General features: G+C 39.8%; 1 protein-coding gene across 2 annotated transcripts in view; it reads left to right on the plus strand.

Annotated features, from left to right (window-relative positions):
* The window catches only part of MYLIP (myosin regulatory light chain interacting protein), a 39,492-nt gene extending 29,743 nt beyond the window's left edge, over positions 1–9,749 (plus strand). For both annotated transcript variants that reach the window (XM_035316754.1, XM_035316755.1), the window contains exons 5-9: positions 4,816–5,001; positions 5,430–5,627; positions 5,928–6,092; positions 7,612–8,032; positions 8,386–9,749. In XM_035316754.1, the coding sequence (XP_035172645.1) occupies positions 4,816–5,001; positions 5,430–5,627; positions 5,928–6,092; positions 7,612–8,032; positions 8,386–8,475 (1,060 nt within the window). In that variant the 3' untranslated portion in view covers positions 8,476–9,749. The remainder of the gene's footprint in view (positions 1–4,815; positions 5,002–5,429; positions 5,628–5,927; positions 6,093–7,611; positions 8,033–8,385) is intronic.
* Positions 9,750–13,753: the final 4,004 nt, after the last annotated feature.

A 13,753-nucleotide genomic window follows, 5' to 3' on the forward strand; every position in this document is an offset into this window, starting at 1 on the left:
CAACTTTGAGATCAGTATCTGTCACTGGAAGCTAAGGTTGTGTGCTACTTTTCAAATTCTTGAATCATTTGCAAAATGCTTTTGCAGTGATTTCCATTGTGGTTTCTTAATGGTAATGATGAACTAGTTAAAAGTAGGAGCTGCCTTGTAAAAGTTGAGTGGTTAGTAGTTCGAAAATGAGAAAAACCATCCTATTATCCTGCAGTACTGGCTAGCCAGTGCAGCAGTGTCATGGTATTTGTTACCATGCAATAAAAACCTCCTGTAATAAACATCAGGGTGAGTTTAATGGATCTGTTTGTATGAACCAGAATTGAATTGCAGTTAGTAACCTCTCACCCACTCTGCTGAGAGCAGATAAAAGTAAACGTACTGGTGAATACAACTGTGACTGTGCAGGGCTTATTTTTCATATCTAATGGCTTATATCTGCTCCTAAAAATAGAATATTCTATTCCTATGATCTTTACTATCAATATATTTTTAGAGATGACAATTACGCCTACTTGATTCCTTTAGACTATGCAGTTGCAAATTACTTCACTGTAGGAAAGATTCTTTCCCTATGGTAAGGACTGTCCTACCCCAGGTAGGACAGGCAGTTTCTTGGGATGTATTTGAAGATTCTTGCCAGGAGTCTGGCAAGAGGACGGGTTTTCCTGGCCATATTTCTAGTTCAGGAAGTATTACTCATACAGACACTTTTTATTGGTAGTAGACTGGTTTTTGCCACTTCTTCTCGCAGCGAAGTTCAGACCCTAACTTTGAATGTAGACTTCTCTATTTGCACTGTTTTTTTTAGCTGTAGTAGGAACAAAGTTTTCAGGGCATAACTTTAAATCCTAATTTAAAGAATTGACTTTAATGAGTTTTTATGAAACTAATGACTTCTGTGTTGCATATACTCTTTTAATAGCACTTTTGTAGGGTCTTTAGTTTTCATCCAACTGAATTGGCAAAGGGTTCATTTTTAAGTGTTTTTTTTTTAAAAAAAAAAAAAAAAACACCACTTCATAGTGAAGTATTGACCTGTTTCTGGTAGTAGCAGTCCTTATAGTCAGCCTCCATAAACTGCTTCTGAGAGAGGGAAGAAGCACTTTATTTGGTATCAAGGTTTATGAGCCAGGCTTGGTAGCTGTAGTTTGTAAAAGGGCTATCTGAACTGCTTCAATAAAAATCTTCTTGCAATCTCCCACTTCCACAGCATTTGTATCAAATTATGTGCAACTAACAAGTATGTTAATCTTTGTTATATGTTTGATTTGTGTTTTAATACACTCAACATTGTATGGAAGTATGGAAAGTACTGGGGCAGTATTAAGAAGACAAAAGGAATATAAAATCACCAGTGTAACTAGTGCTTGAGGAAAAACACTTGACTGTTCCAAGCCTAGAGTGGCTTTTTCTTCCTCTGAAAAGGAGGAAGTTCCGTCTGGCCAGTGACTAACAGAGTACAACTTAGATGAACATGAAGCTTGGTCTTCTAATCAGTATCTCTTTGCTATTTTCAGATACTAAATTCAAAAGGAATACCCTATAACTGAACACAGGAGTATCTAGGTAGTGTAAGGTTTGCTTGGGCTGGGGGTACTAATGCTCTAAGTTAGACCTTTGTACCAGTGCTGTCCTATATAGAATTCAGGGCACATGTGACTTTGTCAGGGCAATGGAAAGTTCTGTTTGTTCTTAAAAATGCCTGAGTGGTGGGGAGAGCCCTGTTTTTTTTCATCTTTAGAGATTCAAAGAGGTGAAACAGTCAAGTGTTAGTTTTCAGTAACATCTCATTTTAGGTCAGAATTTAACTTACAAAAACTTAAATACTTTCTGGTAAGTAATAGTGTCTGTAATATGACCAGCTTTTCTACAGTAGATTGTAGCAGATCTCTTCTACAGTTAGACTTTTAGCAGAATTACATGATTAACTGCCTCAGGGCTCCTCGTGTTTTTGTTTTGCTTCACTGTATTCAGCAACAAAAGTGCATTCTTTTGCCTTCCTGTTTAAAGATAAAGGCTTTCATTTTGTGTAAAAAGAAATCTTTTTATAATCAGAGAATCTAACTGATGTGTTTCTCCTTGAAGGGAGATGATTTTACAGTGGCTATTAATGTACTTCTGGAGAAACAGACCCTTAAAAAGGCCAGATGGGCAGACAGCACTAATCAGAATCATTTTTCCATGTGCATAAAATGTTTGCAGCCTTCATTCTTTCGCAATCTTTTGATTTCTCAATGCAATTCCTTCCTCTAACATTTCAGATCTAAAAATGGGGGGGACACGACACCCATGAATTTGGTACCTGAACTTTAGCTCAGGGCAAGTGCTGCAGCAGGTCAGTACGGAGGGAGAAACCATTGTCATTTGAAGACAAGTTTCACTGGCGGGCTCTTTGTTTAATTAGTTTCTGTGCTGTTGTGGGTGTGACTTAGCAATGGGCTGGAACCAGCCATGGTTTGTTTCTAGGTGGAGTCAAATCACTTGAGATGGATCCTAAAATGTGGGTGGCTTTGTCTTCTGACATATAATATGCTGGCTATAGTAAGCTCTTGCATTGCTTCAGTTAGCTTGCAGTAACTGTCCCTTATGCATGCCACGCCCTTTTCCTTTTCATCCCCTGAAGATGTACAGTAGCTTAGTCTGAGATGTTCTCTTACGTTGTATGAGCCACTTAGGTCACTGCACATTAGTTGATGCGTCACTTTTTTTGTTGCATCTTAAACTTTGTTGTCTACCTCTGCCATTACAAGCACTTCAGTGAATGTGACAAGTTATGCTTCCCCTGTAGCTGCAGGAGTAATCTTGCGTTCATTCAGCTCCCCCTGGATGTTTGTACAGTCCTCCCAAGCAAGAGAACAATGACTTCTTGTGTAGTCAGTGCAGTCACATGCATAAAGTAAGCAAACCAAAGATGCAAGCATTTAGTTGTGGCAGCTGAATGTGCCAGCAGATGAGAATAAAATTGTCGGATTCTTCTTTAAAATACCATAGGTTTAACCAGCATGTAGTTGTAATGGCTAGAGAACTTGTTTTCATACGGACAGGATCAGAAGTGCATGGAAAAGCTTTATTTTATGAAATGGTGATTGGAATTAAGGAGATGCCTGCTGTTTGTTTTTTAGCCATAGTTTTTCTGTAACTGATCAAATAATTTGATTGGTTTTATGAATTGAGCCCACAAAGGAGTGTGTATAACCTCTCTCTACTCGAAAAGCTCCAGCTATGCCTTTGTGGCCTTAGCCAAAAGAGCTCTGAATTAGTAGGGTGGGAGAGGGGGGATTGAAGCAGAGGATTGGGACCGGCTCCAAGAGGAACCCAAACAAGGAGTAACATGCTCACAGGGTAGACAGCTGTACTGTCTGAAGTTCTTGTTCCTTCACCTCTTAAATCTACATCCTGCATGGAGGGGGGAATACTTGTTTCCCCCAGGCCCCCATTAAACTGCTGAAGTGTAGACCGATGTCTAGACATCTAAGTGGTGCAGTTTGAGCACTTAAGTGGCAACTGCAGTGATGCTGTAAGTATGCTTCATGCTGCTTGCCAAGGGAGGTGCTGGAGCTGTGGCTCATCACTGTAAAAAGTATTGTGGGGCAGCTTAGGAGATGATAGTATTTTCCTCCTTTCAGAAATTCTGCATATGAGCTGTCTTTTGGGGGAACATTATTTGTGTTTTCTGAGCTGCAGTGTTTACCATAATGGAACTAAAAATGAATATGAACCTTGCAAGTTATATAACTGATCATAGTGCTGGCAAGGTAGCACTATTTGCTTGTACCACAAAACTGTAGTGTTACAAAAGGACTTACATAAGATATCCAAAATGACTATTGGAAGCCAAGTGAATCACTAACCAGCATCTTGATCTTCACTGAGTGATTCAACATAGTTTTTTTTCTAAAATTAAATGTAATTTAGATTTTTAAGGAAGTGAAATGTAGATGTCCTATCACTATGGAAACTGATATCCCTGTGGGTACTAGACTTATTGAAAGCTTTTTCAGTGATAAAATAGCTATTTCTACTTCTGACTTCCATAAATACTCTGAATCTTAAGAACATGTAGAAAGAAAGGTATGTTATCTTCTGTCAAGGAAGATAAGGAAGTTAAGGTAAGCTATAGGGGGAGGTAACAGGCTGCTGTTAGAGTTGCTGGAAAACTTAATTTGTCTAACCTATTAGATAATGAAGAGCTTTGAATTTTCCAGCTAGTTGTCAAACCTACCTTAGTCCCCAAGCATAAATGAGAAATGTGCTTACAAAATAGACAATATATTTTATTTCACAATGAAATACCCTTTTAGCTATTTCAAGATACTGTCTTAATCATGTTACTTGCAAAAGTGCTGTCTTCCCTTTGACTGGTGCCATAGCCATTTGATCTGTGTAGAGAAAGCATGTTTTTTTTCCAGCTGTATAATGTGTTGTGCTTCTGTTCACACTTACCTTTATGAAAGTGACTTGTAAATAGTAACCAAAGAAAATTAAACTTAGGTAACTATTTCAGATATTTGTCATGGATATTTTACGGAATGAATTGAAGTTAGTGAGTAGCCTTAGTTAAAGCAGTGTTTATTCAAACTGATGTTGAAGTGCTCATTTCTTTTAATTGTGCTTCTAGGCACAGTCTTCAGTTCTATCCCCATCTTTGAGTGAATAATAAAATGGAGGTCCTTTTTCCCCCTGTGCCCAGACCATTTGGTACATTCACTGCAAATTCTTGATAACTGTATTAGTGATTACCAAACATAACTGATATGTTATTTGTTACCTATCTTAATTTTGTAACACCTTATATAACAAACATTTCTGATTCCATTGCAGGCATATGTTTTTCTTGCATATAAAGGAGGATCTTCTGGCTGGTAATCTCCAGTGTTCTTCAGAGCATGCAATTGAACTTAGTGCGTTGTTGGCACAGATGAAGTTTGGAGACTATAATCAGAATACTGCCAAGTACAATTATGAAGAGTTGTGTGCAAAAGAGCTCACCACTACCATTCTAGAAAGGTAAAAAGAAGTAATTAAATCATATGGGGGCTAAAAGTATAAGATTATGTATAAGTTACGGTATTGCATCAACAGTTGAGGGCATAGCTTGTGGTGTTAAAATGCTGTTCTGTGCATTTTTGCTGTGAACCTTTTGGTAATTCAAGTAAATACTTTGGGGTGGGGGAAGGCTAATTAGAAAGCCTTGATTATATTTAGCTCTTCTGAGTAAATGTACAGTACTGCCTCCTGAATATTCTCAATGTTTTTAGTAATTCTCTTAAATGCTGCTGGCCTGTTTTATCTGGCTGTAAATTTCCAGTCGTCATGGACCCACAAGAACAACCTGTTTAACCAGGTCATCTAAAAACCATGTTATACCAAGCTGCTAACAGTAATGGCACATCCTTGAGTTATTTCACCCATCCCCAATCTCTTTTCATCAACAGCATTACTGCAAAGCATAAGCAGCTGGAAGGTCTCAGTCAGGCTTCTGCTGAATACCAGGTTCTACAGATTGCAACAACACTGGAGAACTATGGAGTAGAGTGGCATTCGGTTAGAGACAGTGAAGGGCAAAAGCTCCTTATTGGTGTTGGACCTGAAGGCATATCCATCTGTAAAGATGACTTCAGTCCTATCAACAGGTACATATTTTGTGGAATTACTTTTTCCATGTTTCAGAACTACTGGGCATGCCTCACTTTTATGTAGACAAAAGTGTTCTGTGAATTACTTAAAGGACCCATTGCAATGCAGGGTCTGAGGGCACTACCTGCTTATAAGACAACTAGTCTTAAGGTTCTTGGGTTTTAAGTTCTTCTGTGGCAGAACTCTTTAAATCCAGCCTTATAGGCAAGTAAGAGGTCATGGTATCAGAAGGTACCATAATAAGTTGTGGGAAATGCTCTTTAAAAGCTAAACTTGTTTTTTGTATTAATTCTTAGGATTGCTTATCCTGTTGTTCAAATGGCAACACAGTCTGGGAAGAATGTATATCTGACTGTTACCAAGGAGTCTGGTAATAGTGTTGTTCTCCTGTTTAAAATGATCAGTACTAGGGCAGCAAGTGGACTCTACAGAGCAATTACAGAGACGCATGCATTTTACAGGTTAGTATTGCCACAAGAGTCAGCTTTGATATTCTCTGAAGGCCCAAACAGGAGTTGAACAGGTTTTTGCTGCTTTCCATTTAGTGGGATGGGAGTTTAAGAAAAGTAAGATTTTTTTTTTAGTATACTACTCTGAATAATACCACTTCAGAATAAGAACTTGCTGTTTTCTTTAATTCATAATACATGCACTTGTCCCTATGTATGAGTCAGGATGAGAGCAAAGGAGTAGAAAGCCTGTTTTTTTTTTTTCAAAATAAGTAGGTGTAGGCCATATGCATGTATACTTTTGCCTTTATTTGGCTCCTCCTGTTGCCAGAAATTGTCTTCCTACAATTCCTGTCCTTGCTCACATGCTTAGGATTTTGCTTCATGCCAGGAGCTATCAGTTGTCTTTTATCCCTCTGCTCTTTGAGGCAAGGCTGCTGTAATCATCTGATGGCTGTCTTTTTTTTGAAACTGCTTCTCACCTCTTCTGTGAGGTCCAACACAGGTAGAACTAACTATCAAAGATAGTAGTGGTGTTCCCTAAATTAACTGCCACATTGATCTCAATTACTTAAGAGAAGAATTGGACTTGAGCAGAGAAAGATACATATGCGAGGCAAAGTCCCACCCAGTTTCTCAAATCAGATCACTAATACCGTTAGAGCAATTAACATCAGTTAGTTGTGTTTCTAATCACTGTAGCTAATCCGCAGCTAACCACTGCTTATTTTGTGAGCCTGATGTTAAGCATGACTTGTTATCCTCCATGATTATCAGCTCCTGCACTCTTATTTTGCACTCTTCACACTTTCCAGGCAGTTAAAGCATTAAATATCTTTGCAGACAGTCTTAACTGTTTGGTCTTGATATTTGGTTGTCATTTCTGCTGTCCTTTGCAGTTTGACTTTAAGCAGAATTGTAGCTAGGCAATAGGATTTGGTTGGGAACTTGGATCTTGGACAGGCCCTGTGAGGCTGTCGTCCTTGTTCTGCTTGTTCTTTCTCTATGTTGTGCAGAGAAGTGATAGTGCTGTAATAGGCTTCTGCATGCTTAGCTGTATCACTGGAATCAGTGGCAAGCATGGTTAGGCTAGCTGGAGCACTCTGTGGCAAACAGAAATGGCTTGATTTAACAATGCTAGTATATAAAGTACTTAGTGTCAAGTAATGCATTTAACCAAATTAACCAGATCTTCATTAAAACAAAGAGCCTATTTAGAGAAAGAGGTATTATGCCAAAGGCTATTAGAACTATTCATTGTAGCATCTTGGCATTGCCATGTAAAGAGATGTTGCTAAGCAGATCTGTAGATTAAGCAAGTGTTCGGTGTTTATAGTATGCCTTAATTCCTTTCTGTAGCCTGATTATTTTACCCAATACTTCACATTTTTGAAGATATAGAAATACCACCTCTGGCTGTCTTTTGCTTTGATTTCAATGCTGTTATTTCAACTTTGAGGAAAAATTAATTGTAGAGGGAGGCTAATTAGTATTAATTAACTCAATTTTCTTCTGCTTTGCTGTTTTATAGGTGTGACACTGTCACAAGTGCTGTCATGATGCAGTACAGTCGAGACTTAAAGGGCCACTTAGCATCTCTTTTTCTGAATGAAAACATTAATCTTGGGAAAAAATATGTCTTTGATATTAAAAGAACATCGAAAGAAGTTTATGATCATGCAAGACGAGCTCTTTATAACGCTGGCATTGTGGATCTTGTTTCGAGAAGTGACCAAACCCCACCGAGTTCCCCCCTTAAGTCTTCAGAAAGCAGCATGAACTGTGACAACTGTGAGGGTCTTAGCTGCCAACAAACAAAAGCTCTGCAAGAGAAGCTGCGGAAGCTAAAGGAGTCCATGCTTTGTATGGTGTGTTGTGAAGAAGAAATCAATTCAACTTTCTGTCCCTGTGGCCATACAGTATGCTGTAAGACCTGTGCTGCCCAATTACAGGTAATTCCATGAAGTTAGCAAATATGTAGAAGCTTGAGTTTTCTGTATACTTCAGTATACTAGATTAATGTGTACACTGATTCTAGCAAAACTGATTGTTTTAAGACAGTTTTCAGTAAAACTGTTTTCATCCTTTCCAAAGGATATTCTGTTTAGGTAACTTTAAAAGTTTTATCTGTGCAAGTTCTCCTGTGGTGAAAGTAAGGATTAGCTGAGTCTTGCAGTGGACTGTTTTAAATATGGAGACTTTTTTTAAAAAAAAAAAAAGCTTTATTGTAGAAAAAGATGTATTTTGAGTGTATATACTTACTGGAGACAAAGTAAACTAACTTCCTAATGTTTTTCCTTTCCAGTCATGCCCTGTTTGCAGATCTCATGTAGAGCATGTCCAGCATGTGTACTTGCCAACCCACACCAGTCTTCTCAATCTGACTGTGATCTGATCTGCATGTACAACTTAAACGGATCATGTACTTCTTAAACTGCACTATTATGAATTGCAACCATTGATTGTGAAGAAGGCAACCACTCTGGCACCAATCCACGATCAAAAGCAAAAATACTGAATTGTTGAACATAAATATCTTTGCTCAGCATGCCCATGATGGCTTGGGATGTCTTTTGGGAGCAGAACTGTTAATTGACTCATGTTACTAAAACAGGAAAATAATGTCTATGTTTGTAGCATGGCAGTGTTGCCAAAAAGCTAGGGAGCCCTGGAGAAATGTGGTATACACATTAATATACCCAGCAAGAGCAATGCAGCCTTTTATTTTACTCTTCAAATTTTTAGTACAGTCATTCCATTTATTTTAGTAGTCAAACCAGCTTTTACAAATATCAGTTTAGTATGGCTCATAGTTTATGCTTTTAGTAAACTGCTCAAAAGGGAAAACTTCTCTTTTAAAAAGGTTCTTAAACTATACAAAGCTTCATCAAGCAGCTGCATTCAATTTTCTTAAATAGAAAGCAATTCTGTTAGTATAGCTTTGGAATGGTAGAACAACTTTTAATTTCATAGTGCTACAGGTGGGTCAGGAAAGTCTTCTGGTTGGTAATGATGTGCTATGGAAGCACTGCTGCAGGACTTCATTCACAGCTCTCAATAGGTAAGGTTTCCCATATCCAACTTGATTGGTTGGTAGTCTTGGGTGCTGTAGTCAGCTGCCCTTTAAGTTGGCTTTATTTTTGGAGGCTGGTATCAAACTGTTAATCATATGCCATTATTTTCTAAAAGAAGAGTTTATATATAACTTTAAATGCTTTCTTCAGTTAATGTCTTTATTGGCTAGGATATTTCCTGCTAAAAAGTTTTTAATCTCCACCCCCCGTCTTGGGCATTTTGGACTCCAGTTTCCTAGCATAATCTCCAAGCTACAGAGGAACTAGAGACCATGTTTGGGTGCAATACTGGCTTAATTGAAGCTAGAAAAGTACACTGTCACTTTACTGAAACTTTCTGACTATACTTTTCATATTGCCTTAATGTAGCAGTAAGTGTGTTTATGCATCTGTTTCTTTGCACAGACATTTTGTCAAAATATTAAAACTCTACTTTTTTATGACACATTAGCATATAAACCTTACTCTAAGAGGGTATTTATTTTTTCACTTTGTAAAGAAAATTTTGTTTTCTCATGGAGCAAGAGCTTTGTCCTATATCGTAGGCAACTTCTGTCTTTTTATATTCAGATTAATAAAGGACTTTAAAAATCTATTTTGTGTTATTTATAAGTCTTATTTTTCTGAAGTTTTTCTGCAGTATTACTGAACTGAAAATATGGAATTTTCATGTTTATAGCCTGAATGTTGTGGGTCACCTTTTGGGAGGAGGAAGCTCCCTTAGGTGTATGTGAATTCTGAGGGAGGGAAGAAAAGTGAAAGAATAGGAGCATATGTATCAGCAGAGAAGGCTGACCAACTATTGTAGTGGTATACAGTGGTGCTAAAGCAAATCTTCCTCCTTTTCCAGAGACTTTGTTCAGTGCTAATAGAATTACATTAATATCTAATCCATCATCCTATGGCAGCTGACTGAAATGGATTGTAAATTAATCTAAATAGATGTTAATATAGGCAGCTGATTTAAAGCATTCAACAAAATGAAGCTGTTTAAAATAGGCAAGCATAACTCTAATTACACAGCCAATATAATTAGAAGTACCTAGACATCCCTAATAAAAATAATCCTAGTAGTTAGAACCCTAATTAAGGAAGGGTTTGACAGGTTAAATGGTATAGGTTGAATTCAGGTGGAGCCTGTGACTTTTGTAAATATATTCTGCCTTGTCTTGAAAAGCTATGCACAGGTTCAGTTAGAAAAGCCAAAGTACATGTTCAGACAGGAGCCTGACAAGTATTGGCTCTGTTTGAGGCTGTTGAAAACCTAGTCCTGTGTTGGGGAATGAAAGTGTGGAGCACAAGTGGAGGCTAATAACTTTTTGTAATGGGGAAGGGTGGGATCAGAATTCCAGTAGATGGTTTTAACAAAATAGCTGCCTTTTCTGGGAATTGAGCAGTAGGTAACCTGTTCTGAATGCTTACCAGAAGCTTCACTTGCTTTGTATGTAAGAGTTAATAGGATGCAAAACAATGTAAGAGCAGCTTTGTGTTCACAGATAGCTTTCTGCAAAAACTGTTCCCGAAAATGTTGTTAATCAAGCTACATTAGAGAACTCCTGCTGAACTTTCCAAAACTGCTGGGGTATGCATTGCTTAATGTTTGCAGTTCAAGTACACCTTTTCATGAAAGGACTATGTCTGATCCACGTGAGCTGTGAAGCATGTAAAAATGAAACAATAGGAAATCCTGAAGTCCTCATGCCATGTAGCCCTTCTTCAGAAAGAGTTTGGTCTTGCTTGCCGAAGTCCTGTTGCTTCTCCTAAGAAGCTTTGTCTGTCTGGTAATGGACGGCATGAGGGGGGAGAAACAACAGAATAGTTCATAGGAGCAGCTGGAGTTTGTGTCCTTGACACTTGTAGGAACTGCAGGACTGATCACAAAACTTCATCTGGTTCTTCTCCCAACTTATGCTAGTGAACTTGTGTGTACCAGACACTCCTGATGAAGTCAGCTCCTACACTGATGTTGCTACCCAAAGCTAGTAAGTCTTGCCAAGAAAATGCTACCTCACAGAAAATTCAATTCTTCGTTTCTGAAGTCATCTTCGTTTCTGAAGTCAGCATGTGGCTTCTATAATCTCATCACATGCATGTAATGTCATTTTAAAAAGCTACAGTCTCAAGTTTCTGCTAAAAGTAACTAAATAGGGGGAACAGTGTCACCTTTAGAGATGCTATGACTTGCTGGGTGACTCCTGGAGCCCCATGAGTATTGGACCTCCTGGCTGCTGGACTGCAGCCAAAAGCAGCTGTGCAGGGGGAGAGTTTTAAGTTTCAACCACAGGAGAGATGTTTGTACAAAAATGCAGCTACACTCAAATGTTGTTAATAAATAAGTTAGGGATTTAGCCATAACTACACCTGTGCTACTAGGGCTGGAAACTCCCAGCCCTCTTTTGGTATCTGCCTGGCTTTCATCCTCCCTGCTCAAGGGAAAGCTCAACCCGCAAGGGACTACAAAGGCAGGATGTGGAGATGTTTCAAGATGCAACTGTCATGAAAGCACAGCTCTGTCTTCTAGCATGTAGATGCTAATTTCAGTACACACAGTAATGTTAAAAAGCCAAAGAACTGTAGAATAAAAGCTTCTGTATTTTTAAATTATTTTGATTTTTTTTTCCCTAAGTGCCACAAAAGCGTGTACACAGCAATGTTCATATATTTTAAGATTTATTTCCTTGTTAAGTCAGCGCTGTTGTGTTCCCAACGGAATGCCCCTGGGGAAAATTCTCATCTGCCAGCCCACGCTGTTTCACTTCACAGCAGCATGCTGGCACATTGATCAAAGATGGGGGAAAATTGCAGCTCAGATTTCCTCTATATGGTTTCAAACAACAAACTTTCTGCAGAGTGTTAAAATTATGAATTGACAAGTCTCAGCTTCAGAAATGCCTGGTCAAAGATCCTTCTTGAATTTCCCTCAGTTTTCACAGAAGGCATGCTGGAGTAAATGCCTCAGTCACCTTTGTGCCCATGGGTTCAGCTGTTGGGAGCCTGTTACAACTCAAAGCAGGAACTGTAAGTCTTTGTAGGAATTGACAAATAGGTTTAAAAAGAAAGGGGGAAAGAAATGGGGAGGAAAAGTGAAGAAGAAAAGATTTTCCACAGTGGGGCCTAAGCACAGCTTTGGACATTGCTGGAGGACACCTGTACTAAGATGGATGATGGCTGGCTGGAAAGTCCGGGGGGGAGTTCCTGCTGTGGGGCCAGGGCTGCCCCTAGGAATACAGACTAGGGTGAGTGGGGATGGGTGGGCAGCAGTCTGGGAAGGCAGGACAGGGCTGGGCAGGAGAACAGGCGTGCTGAGACAAGTGAGGTGTCTACAGCCACCAGCACCCACCATGAGGGCAGAGACCAGCTCACCATGTCTGGACAGGCATGGGAAAAGAGCAGTTGCCCAAACATCCCCATCTGCTGCAATACCTTATATCTGATGGGAATTTAGCTCATCTTTCTGCCTCCTCCACAAAGTGTACCAGCACCTCCTAGGAACCTGCTGGCATTTTATGGCCCTGGCAGGCCACAGCCAAACGTCCCAGTCTGCAAGGACCATGTAACATCAAACAACTTCAAGGTGTAAGCAGCCAGCTGGAGCCCCTTTGCTCAACAGTTGGTCCAACACTACTGGGTGGTAACAGCTGTCATGTTTTCAGTGTCCTTTTGTTTCCTGTAAAGGGTGGTGTGATCTAGCAGTAGGTGCCAGGAGAAACGCCGAGAAAGGGCTTTCAGAGCCCTAATCTGAAGGAATTGCTGTTCGGTGTAGTAGCAAGGAAGCACAGACTGTAGGAACTGTGAAAATTTGGTGGGAATCATGATTCCTCCGTGAGGATGTGGGATGGGAGGTGTCTGGAGCTGTGGAAAGGTGCTCCCCTATGCAGGTCGTGCATGAGGTTCAGTGTGAGTGCCTGTGTCTGTCGGGACCAGGGGCTTTTGGGGGCTGGCCAGTGGTTAGCTTTCATAGCACTCAGGCACACAACAAGCTCCTGAAAGGAAAAGGTCAGGCAAACAAACCATACAGGCTTTCCCAGATCTTAACCACAGGTCGCTTGCTGATTTCTTGCCAAGTAAAATGCAGAATGTTTTCCAGCTGCTTGGGGCCTGGGGGAGGGCAAGACATGAGTGGGAGGGGAGTCCGTCTGCTGATGTCTTTCCCTGCCTTCACTTTGACCCTCTCCTAAGTGACCTGATTTAACATCTCCACTCTTCGCTGACCCTTCCTTACTCTGCAAGACTTTTCTGTTCTCTCACCAGTGATTTTTGATTTTTGTCACGAGGCTCTGAAGTCAGCCAGTCTTCTGCCAGCAGCTGTCCTTATGAACTCCACTCCGGGAAAGAATCTGCCTTTCTTTGGCCAAGACTGTTCAGTGGTCACACAGACACACAAATCTCTTTCTGTGCCTCAGCAGGAGCACAAAGGGCACCATCCACCACATTTCTACCTGTGACAGCAAGAAAAAAATCAGTAGAGATGAATCTTTCCTCTTACCATTGACGTGCCTAGACAAAAATGTTCGTCTGTATCTTCTCTTTCAGGGTCACATAGTGGTTAGAGTAGGATTAACTGCGTGTGCATATGTTTAAAGGTGTTCAACATCTCTA

This window comes from Oxyura jamaicensis, chromosome 2, assembly GCF_011077185.1.
Source record: "Oxyura jamaicensis isolate SHBP4307 breed ruddy duck chromosome 2, BPBGC_Ojam_1.0, whole genome shotgun sequence".
Taxonomy (NCBI): domain Eukaryota; kingdom Metazoa; phylum Chordata; class Aves; order Anseriformes; family Anatidae; genus Oxyura; species Oxyura jamaicensis.